The 12,635-nt window shown below is 37.0% G+C and overlaps 1 protein-coding gene across 14 annotated transcripts in view; it reads left to right on the forward strand.

Annotated features, from left to right (window-relative positions):
* The window catches only part of ptprfa (protein tyrosine phosphatase receptor type Fa), a 244,120-nt gene that overhangs the window by 212,457 nt on the left and 19,028 nt on the right, over positions 1–12,635 (forward strand). For 9 of the 14 annotated variants that reach the window (XM_051896608.1, XM_051896606.1, XM_051896609.1 and 6 more), the window contains 4 exons: positions 2,558–2,715; positions 3,675–3,787; positions 7,976–8,008; positions 8,581–8,678. In XM_051896608.1, coding sequence (XP_051752568.1) covers positions 2,558–2,715; positions 3,675–3,787; positions 7,976–8,008; positions 8,581–8,678 — 402 coding nt within the window. The remainder of the gene's footprint in view (positions 1–2,557; positions 2,716–3,674; positions 3,788–7,975; positions 8,009–8,580; positions 8,679–12,635) is intronic. The other 5 variants (XM_051896613.1, XM_051896620.1, XM_051896614.1 and 2 more) reach the window with 1 other exon arrangement.

The raw sequence follows: 12,635 nt of genomic DNA on the forward strand, positions 1-12,635 counted from the left end.
AGCCAATCATTTCCCAATCATTTTTTTTTTAATTTCTACTTTGACAAGAAAAAAACAAATGAGATCAGTTTCATTTCTCTAGTTTCTCATCTTAAATTAAATGGAGAATCTCACGTGCATTCTAGAATTTCAGAAGAGATCTTTATGTCTCAGTCTGTGTTCAGATTGGTCTATAGCTAAAAAATAGAAATTTCTACAACTGTCAAGTTCTATGACTAAATGGTCTGAGCTGCTATCTGCATTTCTTTTTACAGCTCTACATTCTTACTGTATCTCAACTATTGACTCATTTTCATCTGTTTAAAAAAAAATTAATGCAAAAGTAACTACAAAGAAATAAAAATCTCCTTTGAGTATTCCTCACAGCCTTGTCGAGTTAGATATAACAGTTTTTCAGAAATATCAATGGAGGTATTTATATTGAGAAAACTCACCTGGTACCTCTGAGTTTGTGAATAAATGTTGGTTCAAAAATGAAATTTCTATCATCATTTACTAATTGTCACGGTGTGTGGCTGATATGAAGCGCACAACACTAACAGGAGAATAACTAGGAGAAAAACACAACCAGAAGGCGCGTCCTCGCACTGTAGAAAGCCTAACCATGGTGGGATGGTGGGTGCCCTGGAGTTGTGGTAGGAGATGGGTAGGTGACCAGGGCAGGCTAGGGATCCTGTAGGGTGGTGCCGGCAGGCTAGGGATCCTCCAGGGCGGTGCCTGGCAGTGCAGGTGACCAGGGAGGAGCCGGCTGTTCAGGGAGCCGGGGGGATCGACCTCTGTGGGGGGGACGTATAGCCCACCCAAACCCCCAGAAATCATCTGTCAGTGGGGTCAGAAATAAAAGTAATTCATAAGGGAATCAAGAGACTTTTTCTTAGCAGGCAGAGCAACCTGTCACACACATGAGATTGACCAATGGCAAACCACAACCATCTAACCATCCAGTCAATTCCCAATGGAAAAAATCAAGTCCCACCCTAAATTTTTTATTCTTCGAGAAGCCGTTTCATTCGGATATACATCACAATAGGAAAAAAAAGACTACCACAACATCCGTTTCATGCCGACTTTAAGGATTTTTAGATATTTGTAATTGAAAACAAGACAGTACTAAGTACAAAAATCATTTTTTTGCTGTTTGACTTTCTTCTGCAGAACATAAAAGAAGACATTTTGAGAAATGTCTATATGTAAATGATGACACAATCTTCATTTTTGGTTGAACGTTTCCTTTAAGAGTTCAGACTCCTCTGAGTCTCTGTGTTGATGCTGCGCTGCTGTAAATGTGTTCTGGGCAGCGATGGCTTCTGTGGTACCTGGTGTCACTTCCGGAGGGAATGCAGGTGGTGTAGCACTGATGGGATTTGCTTGATGATGCGTATCCTCCGGTTCTCAGTGGGATGGAAGAGGTTACCCCTCCCTCAGCCCTTTCTCTCACTCTCACTCTCCCTCTATCTTCCTGTTTCCATCCCTCTTTCTCCCGCGCTCCCTGCTGTGATGTCTAAAAGGTGTTACTAAGACGATTAGTTGCCAGCGTTTGTGTAAAAGGAGGCTGACTTCTGTGTTACTTTGAAGAGTTGAAAGCTTTCAAAGCTTTCTCAAACACCCTTCAATAGTTTTTCTAAAAAATCTTTTGATAGTTTATATGTGGTCACTAAACATCATTAAATATCACATTAAGGCCCAGCTGTACTGTAGAATACACCACTGAATAGATGACAGTGTTGACACACCTCTCGGCTCCTAAAACCTAAAAACACATCTATTTTACCTACCAAATTCAGCCTTTAACATTTTTATAGGATGTGGCATAGATTACAGCAACACCAAAAATAAAATCTATAACAAAATGTTTGCTTGATCTCTATCTGGAAACACATCCTATGAAGCCTGTATGATGCATTATAATGGTATTCATTGTGGCATTTTAAGTATTCTCTTTTGCTCTAAAAGCATATGCTTAAATGTTTGAAATTAGTTTTATAGACATACTGTATATAATTATAGAGGCATGTATACTTTATATATCACTAAATGGTTTTTCAAAGTTGTAAATAAAACAATGATTATTATAGTACATTTTACAAGAAAATACTATTTCAGTCCTTCTACTTCACAATTTTACATTTATTTAAATGTGTTAATTTGCCGTTTCTTTGCACTTCGTTGTGGAATTTAAAAGCTATTTCTGAGTGAAAATTGTTTCTTCAAAAAATTTTTTTCAGTGATATGTTCTTTACAAATAGTTTCTTTACAAAACTATTATTTATTTATTTATTTTTTTTAAACTGTATTTTATTTATTTATTTATGCTTGAATAGATGAGTTTTCATTCATTTAAACTGGGATTCATGGGATTCAAATAACAATTAATTAAATCATAATGTAAAATTGAAAATTTTTCAAATAAAAACATTTATTTAAATACACTTTTAAAACACTTACTAAACATAAAAAAAAAAAAAAAAAAAAAATCATAATAAAGAATAAGTAGCTGTGCCTAAACTTTTGATCTTTTAAGTATTTCCTTTCTCCTTCTTTCTTTCTGTCTCATAAGATGTTCACAGTGAGTCCTTACTCTGATCCCATGATGGTGAAGCTCCACAGCGGGATGTCCCGTCACGTTGAGGACCCAGAGATGCTGTGGGTTATGGGACCAGTGCTGGCCGTCGTCCTCATCATCATCATCGTCATTGCCATCCTGCTCTTCAAGAGGTACGGAAGCCACCTGCTTTTTTATACAGAAGTACAATTACTTTACTGGTGCATTTCCAAGAAAAATGCAATCAGTCATCCTGCGCTGAGATCAGAAGCGTATTCTTCACATTCTGCTTAAGTGACCATATTTTCTTTTTCGCCATGCGTAGCAAACACAGTGAGTTTACTGTACTTCCTCCTGTCAGGTATAAATAGCCGGTCTCTCAAAGAAACGTTGCTGACTCACTGTAAGAGTAGAAAATTGAAAAGTCAAGAAATCTTATTTCAGTATGACAGTCAGCAATTTAAGTGTTTTTTCTTAGGACACTCTTTTCCTGGATACTTTCACAGAACTTTAATGATTAAATAATAGTCATTTATTTTTTTGAACTAGACTGCAGAAGTGATATTTTCCCTCACGCAATAGAAAAAGTCATGATAGCACACCTACCAAAATCTGATGTTCCCAAGTTACAGATAAAAACGTACCCTTCTTCTCAATTATAGCCAAATCCAGTCGGTCTTATTGAACAATGTAAGAGAATCAAATGCCCAGGGTTTAAGTTAGATGTCTATTGAGTGAAAAGAAAACTCATTTTGCAAATGTCAGCTAGAATCGGAGCTCATTAGTAGCAATGGCATTTCCACATTTCTGACAAATTCACCCTACACACGCCGTCTGTGCAGTTTTCTTCCTGTGACATTTTCTCTTTTTTCCCTTCTGCTTTTCCATCTCTTTCTGTGGGATGCAGCAAACAGGAGAGGTGGGTATCGAGCGGTTCTCTTTGATCCAATAATAAATGCTAGTTTGTGTTTGGTGTTTAATGAGAGGCAATCTGAGAGTTTAATTGAGCTCAGATTAGTGCTGATGTTCTCCTAACAGATACTAACACAGGAAATATCTTGCATATTTACACATCCACATGATCACGGTGTGTACGTACGCTCATGTTTGATGTCATTTCCTTGCTGCACAGGAAGCGCTCCTCTCCCTCGGCTAAAGATGAGCACTCAGCTGGAGTTAAAGATCACTTGCTGGCCAATTCCTCTGACCCGGTGGAAATGAGGAGGCTCAACTACCAGACACAAGGTACATCACCACACTCATCATGAGGGAGACTTTACATGGACTTCTGTTGTTTTAATACCGAGCAAATGAGTTACAAACAGCTCATCACATTTACAAACACAAAAATGTGTGTTCTAAGGCATAGTGACTTTTCATGCCAACTGAGTAGTCATTCTTGAAAACAAAGCACATGAGATACTTTACGTGACTCACAAATTAATCCAATACACTTAAAAAATATCCTGTTAAATTTGCAGGAAAAAACAGCAGATGTGATTGCCAGAAATTCATAGTAAAACATCAGTGACAATGTTTCCAGTATTACAGGATGGCATACTGGTGCCTGCATTTTTACAACTTACAATTGTAAATTTTATTAAGTGATATGAAAAATGAAAAAAGAAAATACAAACATAAAAACTAATTCAAAATATTTAAAACAATTATAATAGGATTTCAATGATACTAAAACAACACTAGACTGTGGACAGGATCGTTCACAACATAAGGGTAACACACATGACACTAAAATAATGACATTAAGACATTCAGTAAACAGACATTCAGTAAATAATAGAAAATGTAACAAAACACCCTAATGTGCATTACTGATAACAAAAATAAATGAAACAAAAGTATTTAAATAAATTATAATCATATATCCTGTGTCATGCAGGGACTTCTGCTAATGTCCTTTTACTGTTTTTCACTGTAAATTATACCAAAAACTGATGTTTTTACTTGCAAACCCATATTTTTTTTTTCAGTATTTTACTGTCAAATTACATAAGTTAAAGGCACAATATGTACGATTTTTGGATTACAATATCAAAAAAACACTAGAACAGTGTTATATATTTTATTGACTTGTGTACTTATATTATTCCAAATGTTTCCAAGAATGTTTAAATCCAGAGAAATAAGCAATTTTAACCAGGACACGCACGTGTCCATGCGTCGCCTATCAATGACATCATACCCATGTTATCCTCGATTTTCTTATTTTGTAATACATTAGCTCATCCATAAATATGATTTCTGCCCGAGCCCTGTCGGATTCTTTTCCATCGGCTGTAGACGTGAAGACAACACCTCCCATGATTCTGTGAAATAAAGGCATCTTCAAGCTACGCCTTTGTTTTGAATAGGCAACCTCTAGAGGTGAAAACTACATAGTGTGCTTTTAATACTGTTTTTTACCATAGTGGGTTAGGTAACTTGCAGTTTATAGTCTTTTTCTGTAAAAATTACATTTTTACAGTGTAGAGTTTCTTGTTAGCCGAGTTCTAAGCTAACATACTCCATAAAGCATTAGGCAATACAGCACCCACAAAAATAGTCAAATACTATTAAATGAATTTTTAACTATTTCATGCATACTTTTCTGTGCTGACTGTACTATCATTGAAAATTTTGTCTATCATGTTATATGTTGAAATCCTTTAAGGATGCATGCAGTACTGCCTCAGAACCAGGTTGGAAAGCAGCATTATTATACTATCCACCTTTTGGAACGGCAAACTTTAAAATGCTTTCTAGATTTTGCAACAGAGGTAAAGTTTCTTTTCAAAACAAATCAGTTTGGGTTTTTTTGGATGTAGACCTCAGAAAGAAAGACAGAAATGCTCCCTGGATTTATGAATGTGAGGTTCAGCTGGAGCTTCAGTGTGAAGACAAAACATTATTCACAGAGCTGCACTGTCAGGTGAAGGACACACACTGAGGAGCAGAACCTGCCAGCTAATCTCAAACACACACACACACACACACACACACACACTCATACACACAGTGGCATCAGATCATATTCCTTCATTCTGAGCTTTGAACTTGATGGAAAAATTAAGCAGGATGATTCCCAGGAGAAAATCTTTCTCTTTCTCACTTCTTCCCATCCATATTTTGCACTTCTTCCTCTGTCTTTTTCTGTTTTTTTTTCTTCTCCCTCTCAGGGGAAATTTCCGAATGCTCAGACATTTTGCTGACTTCAATAAGAATCTGCTTTTGCTTCAGTTGCAAAGTGACTCATGTTCTTATGTCAGATTGTTGGGCTGCAAGCGCACGCTCGACTGATGCATGATCTTTCTCATGGCGAAACTGGGAGAAATATTCATGTCAACTTCCCTGCCATAAAAATTGATTTTCCTTGCTTGCGAATCTTCAAATGAGGAACCGGGCTACTAGTGTTGTTGTTTATTTAGTTGTGAAAGTTCAGCATTTATGTTTCAAAAAGCTTTAGGACACTTTGAAAATGTAAAAATGGCTTACCTCACAGATAAAGAGTGTTTGTTGTGTAGCTACATGTTTGACGTTTCAGGCAAACTGTTTGAAAAGATATCCTTGACGTGCAAACTATATTCCAGCACCACACACATACTTTGGAAGGTGCTGTAAGAGTAAATAATGTGATACACAAGGTGCCATTTAAACATCCTGTTGTGTTGACATGCTGAAATCCAAACAGTTCTTGACTTCTGAACTGAGCGTTTTAATGCGAACTAAAGGAAAACAGTGCCTTTCAGACATTAGGTTGCAGAGCAACCTAATGCAGACATTAGGTATTCATTATTTGGAAGGTTGATGTGGCCCAGAGAAGATGAGCTGCTCCTGTAATAGTCCAAAGGGTCTCAGTGTCTCTATAGGATGACATAAAATAAACATTTACCCTATTTACACTACCGTTCAAGAGATAGTAAGGGTTAGTAAGATTTTTTAAAATGAAATTAATACTTTAATTCAGCAAAGATGCATTAAATTGATCAAAAGTGATAGTAAAGACATTTAAATGTTACAAAATATTTCTATTTCAAATGCTGTTCTTCTGAACTTTCTATTCATCAAAGAATCCTTTAAAAAAATCAATTTCCACAAAAATATGAAGCAGCACAACTGCAGCAAATCAGCATATTAGAATGATTTCTGAAGGATCATGTGACACTGAAGACTGGAGTAATGATGCTGAAATACAGACATAAATTTCATTTTAAGATATATGCACATAGAAAACAGTTAGTTCACCCAAAAATGAAAATTCTGTCATTTATTACTCACCCTCATGGCGTTCCACATTCGTGAGACCTTCGCTCATCTTCGGAACACAAATGAAGATCTTTCTGATGAAGTCTGAGAAGTTTCTGTCCCTCCATAGAGATCCAACACAACTACCACTTTCAAGGTCCAGAGAGGTAGGAATGACATCATTAAAGTACTCCATGTTACTCAATTTTAAGTTTAACCTCAATTTTATGAGGCGACGCGAGTGCTTTGTTTGCACAAAAAAACATAATTTACCACTTTACTTACAAAAATATTGATCTGCAACACACGTTCATGAGAGCATCACGACACATGCATTTTGTGTTCATGTGAGAGCTGACATTGTTGCATGAACACGTTTTGGATAATACTACTTTTTTAAATAATGTGGTACTTTTTTTTTTTGCACAAACAAAGCACTCATGTTGCTTCATAAAACTGGGTTTAAGCCACTGCAGTCACATGGAGTACTTTAATAATGTCCTTCCTACCTTTCTGGACCTTGGAGTGTTAGTTGCAATGAATCTCTATGGAGGGACAGAAACCTCTTAGACTTCATCAAAAAGATCTTAATTTGTGTTCTGAAGATGAACATAGGGTCTTACGAATGTGGAACGACACAAAGGTGAGTAATAAATGACAGAATTTTCATTTTTGGGTGACATAACCCTTTAAATTATAATAATATTTCACATTATTACTGTTTTTACTGTATTTTTGATCAAGTAAATTCAGCCTTGGTGAGCAATTTCTTTCAAAAACATTACAAAAATCTTACCGACCCCAAACTTTTGAATGGTGGTCTAGAAATATCTTATGTATGATTTACATTTCATTTACTTTTGAAACTACTTTTCTGCTGATGTAACCAAATTGAATGGAAGGGAAAAAATAATAGGCCTATTAACCAGTAATTTCTCAGCCAGCTTCTTATAATCCAATCAAAATGCCCCACCCTATATTATTTACACTAAATATTCAGTTTCACTCAGAAATTTGTCATATTACAGAAGTTAAATATGTTGGGGAAGCCATTTCATGTCTTTTGCTCATCATTGGTGTCTCTCTTGCTCTATCTGTACATCCTCTGTCTCCTTTCCTCTTTCTCTCCTCTCTTCCTCTCACTTCTGTCAGTGACATATATCACAGTCCCTCCTCATCTTTTTTCTGCAGGTTCCAGTGCCTTCAGCTGCCCCAGCACTTCAAGTTAGTTTTGCTCTTTCGTTCCTGTGTGAACTTTCACTTCCTTCATTTTAAATGCTCCTCCCACCTGTCCATCGAATCCAAAACCACGCCCCCTCCACCACTCTGGCTGCTCTCAGATAAAGCGTACCCATCTCTCACGTCCTCTCCACAGGCCGTCCGTCTCAAACACGGGAAAACAGTCAGTGTTTTTTAATGTGTGTTCAGGTTGTAGTCCTTCTGTGTAAAAAGCAGATGTCATTTACATGCCATTTTGATTGTAGAGGACAGCTTACGCCACCTTGCTATTGACCCAGATGCAGTTCATGTCAGCCAATGAGCATGTCCGTTCACTGCTTACATCACTGCCGCTAGCCTAAGCACATAGCATGGTGCTAGAAGCTTTGTGCTTTCTCCTTTGCCTTCTATTTCTCTCATGCTTTGGGTTGTTTCCATGTGCGCCCGTTTTCTCATCTTCCAAAAGCCTAAAAACTGTATGAACCTAAGTGTGTTTGTTCCCCACAGTTCAGCCAAGCAAAACAAAACAAGCCAATAGAAATCTCTACTATTAGTTCATCCTTTCTTTTTCCCTGTAGGAATGCGGGAACACCCTCCAGTTTCTGTCTGTGCTTTGGCTGACCACATTGAGCGGCTGAAAGCCAACGACGGCCTACGCTTCTCACAGGAATATGAGGTAACTCGTCCCAAGTCACGTCAGATGAGATATACTGAGGAGAATTGTCCTCCCTCTCTACCTTCTGTTAAAGCCACGAGGAATAATTGCTTGATGTCCTACAAACATCAGAAATTAACATACAATTGTCTGCTAAGATAAATCAGGACAATGAGAGGAGGAGAATGCATTCATTATGGATTACTTTTGCAGCTGGAAAACACTTGATCTGACCTACATCTGCATGTGTGGAACAATTAAATTGTAGGACAGGACACTGAAGAGCAGCGTGAAGTAGTTTTAGATGCAGGTTCCTCACTAACACCTGTGTTTCCAACTAACAGTGAGGACATGATGATTGTGTGACATTTGAAGCAGATCAGTCTCAGAACTGTTTAGTGTTCCTAAGTGGAGCTCAAAAAACAGTTCTGCAGTAGCATACGCATTTAATCATGCCATTCATATCACTAACCATTCTAAAGTTGTTTTTTGAAAGAAATGAATACTTTTATTCAGCAAGGATGCATTAAATTGATCAAACAGTAAAGACTGTTACATCATCAGTGATGATGCTGAAAATTCAGCTTTGATCACAGGAATAAATTACATTTTAAAATATATTCAAATAGAAAACACTTATTTTAAATTGTAATAATATTTCACAATATTACTGTGAATATTACTCAAACTTCTCTATATTAACAGTCATCCCTCCACCAATTTAACTTCACTATAATTTCTATAAGTAATTTGCTAAGTCTGAGAAGGGAAGCTTGAGTCCCTCCATTGCTAGTTTGGCCAGATGATTGGTCATTGGGTTCACTTTGGAGAAAAACAAAAGTCCCTTTCAAGGAAAGTCTGTTCACTCGGCAGGCCATATTTCCAACATCTCCGGGCAGCTATTTCAGGCATCCAAAACAAAGTCCTATCTATTTGGATGGGGAAATCCTGAAATCTCAAAAACTGCTCGCCATGCTCACATTTAAATTTCAAATCAACAACAAAATCTGACACAAACTGTCTCATAAATGTTGTTTCTTAAGGTCCATTCACACCAAGGACTATAATGATAATGATAAAGATATAGTTCTAAACATCGTTCTAAATGTAAAAGAATAGCAGTGTCCACACCACAACTATAACGATAACAGCACAGAGAAATTATATCATTGTAATCACTTTCAGAATGATTTTTTCCTTCTGATGAACAATAAAAACATTGGCAGCCAATCAGAATCCATCTCGCTTTAAAGAGCTCAAGCATGTAAAGCGGCAGATGGCAAAACTGCAGCATGTGTTTATAATAAACATTGTGCGCTAGTGTGGATGCTAATATAGTTATCGTTATTCTTATCTTTATCGATAATATAATTATCTTTCTTGGGGTGAAGTGTAAACAGACCTTTATGCTCTAATAGCGCACACCTCAGGACACTGTCTGTTTTTATAGCAACTAGAGCTTCAAATGTGTATTTTTTTTAGTGGACTGATGCACCACAACTCTCAGAAGTTGGGTAAAGCCGGCCAAGAAGATTGAAACTGCTCATTTTGAGTCAGATCTTGGTGTTTTTGCTTGCAGAATGGATCAGACAGCCAGCGAACGGCCTGTGGGCGGTCTGTCTGATGCTGTGACTACTCCATCACAGACAAACAGCTAAAATGTTCACTTTACAATCTCAGAAAGATTATAAACATGAACATCTCTTGTTCAGCAAGTACTGCTGCATTACTCAAATGTGCTGAAATGACATTATGAACTCGTGCATCTACAGAACACTACAACTTACACGTGCACAAACACACCAGCCCTCACACACACACACACACACACACACACGTCACATCAGCATCTCAGGCAGTACCCAGATCGCCAGAGCTTGAAATTAAAGCTGGGAAACGACTCTATTAGGAGTGTAGTGAGTGTGAGAGTCACCTGCTTTATTAGACGGCTAATCCTGCAGAGTGTGTGCGCGTGTGTGTGTGTGTGTGTGTGTGTGTGTGTGTGTGTGTGTGTGTGTGTGTGTGTGTGTGTGTGTTTGGGGGAAGGGGCAGGACTATGCTGCCTGCTTGAGTTGTTATTGTATGGTGAGCGGCTCTTCTGAGCACTTAAACAATCAAGACCTTAATATAGACATCAAATACTGAGGGAGCAACAGTGATCTAATCAGACGCCAAATGACTCACATTAAACTCCAATACAAAAGAAGCTGACGGGATAAACAGATGAAAAGGGAATTGTGTGGCTGTAGGTAAATAAAAAGAAAGTGATAGATCAGGTGCAAGCCCATCATCTGTGGGAATGCCTTCACCAAGTTCAACATGCATTTTTTTGATATACACTACTGTTTAAAAGTTTGGAGTTGTTTTTTTTTTTTAAAGAAATGAATATGTTTATTCTGCAAGTACACATTTAACTGACCAAAAATGACAGTTAAGACATTTATAATGTTATAAAAAAAATTGTATTTCAAATAAATGCTACTCTTTTTAACTTTAATTCAATTAATCACAGTTTCCACAAAAATACTAAGCAGCGCAATATATATATATATATATATATTTTTTTTTTTTTTTTTTTTTTTTTTTTAAATACTGTTTTTATCCTTGTTTTATAATAGAGAGCAACCACAGAACAGGGCAGAGTTAACACACAAGGATATCACAATCTCCCATCATACATATGCCTGTGTTAAAGGAATATCATTGCGCCTGCTGCACCCATGGTACGGCAGCAAAGTTCCTTGATTATTACGCCGGAATGAGAGTATAGTTCCTAGCCATATCGGCCTAGAAAATTGCAACTTTTCATTTTCCGTCGGTCTTAGTACACGATGTAACTACAGAAGGGTCAAGTTTTAAATAGGAAAAATATCTAAACTCTTTGGTCATTTTTGAGCGAGATGCTAACGGACTAATCAGATTCAATGAACTATGCTAAGCTATGCTAAAAGTGGTACCGCCAGACCCGGAGATCGGCTGAATGGATTAGAAAACGGTAAAACTCAACTGTTTAACTCTAGGAGAGTTGGAAAATGAGCCTATTTTCAAAAAAAGTGGAGTGTTCCTTTAAAGCCTGTATGTTATGTGTCAGTGTGAGAAACAGGAGACTTCACTAAACAGACTATTGAATAAGACATGTGTTCCTTCTCAACATTGCTATATGACATGTATAGCCACTCATACAGTAGATAGAGATGAGAGAGAAGACTTCACTATGCAGTATAACAGAAAAAAAGACTATTAAATGCTATTAAAATTACCCAGAGGAACAATGTTTTGCACAGATGCTGCTTTTGAATTACTCAGGAGAGATGATATACAGTAGGACTGATTTTTCTGATATAAATATACATTTATGCTATGCAGTCTAGAGAGATGTCTAGAGAGCACACAAACAGACAGAGCTAGTCACACAATTAGCTGTGACTGTGTTGCATTGTGCAGAATTTTGGCCTTCAGTGTGGAATTGGGAATCTAATTATGTCAAGTTAGAACACAATGTTAAGGTGGTGTGAAATTATGAACTAATAATGAAAAATGAAAAATGCTTCTAAATCATTTATTAATCTTAGTTAATTTTAATTTCAACATTTACTAATACATGATTAAAATCAAAAGTTGACCTGAGGTAACATGAGCTAACAATGAACTAAATACTTTAACAATGTACTGAATGAACTGAACTTTGATGTATTATCCATTATTAGTTAATGCATTATCATTATAAAGTGTTGTAAATTGTTACCAAAAAATCGTATCGACCCCAAATTTTTGATCATAAGTGTATGGTGGATATGTTTTGTTTATAATAACTGAAGTGCTGGTTCTTCTGCTAGAAATCCACCACCTCAGAGCTGCAGAAATGTGATGCAGAGAGACTAGAGAACAGACGTCTAAACCTCACCCGACTGACCCTGTATCTCATCACTATGGTAACAGCAGGGTAGGATTAGGCAGGGCTCTAAAGTGCCAGGGCGA

The sequence above is a fragment of the Ctenopharyngodon idella genome, chromosome 6 (genome assembly GCF_019924925.1).
Source record: "Ctenopharyngodon idella isolate HZGC_01 chromosome 6, HZGC01, whole genome shotgun sequence".
NCBI classification, from domain to species: Eukaryota; Metazoa; Chordata; class Actinopteri; order Cypriniformes; family Xenocyprididae; genus Ctenopharyngodon; species Ctenopharyngodon idella.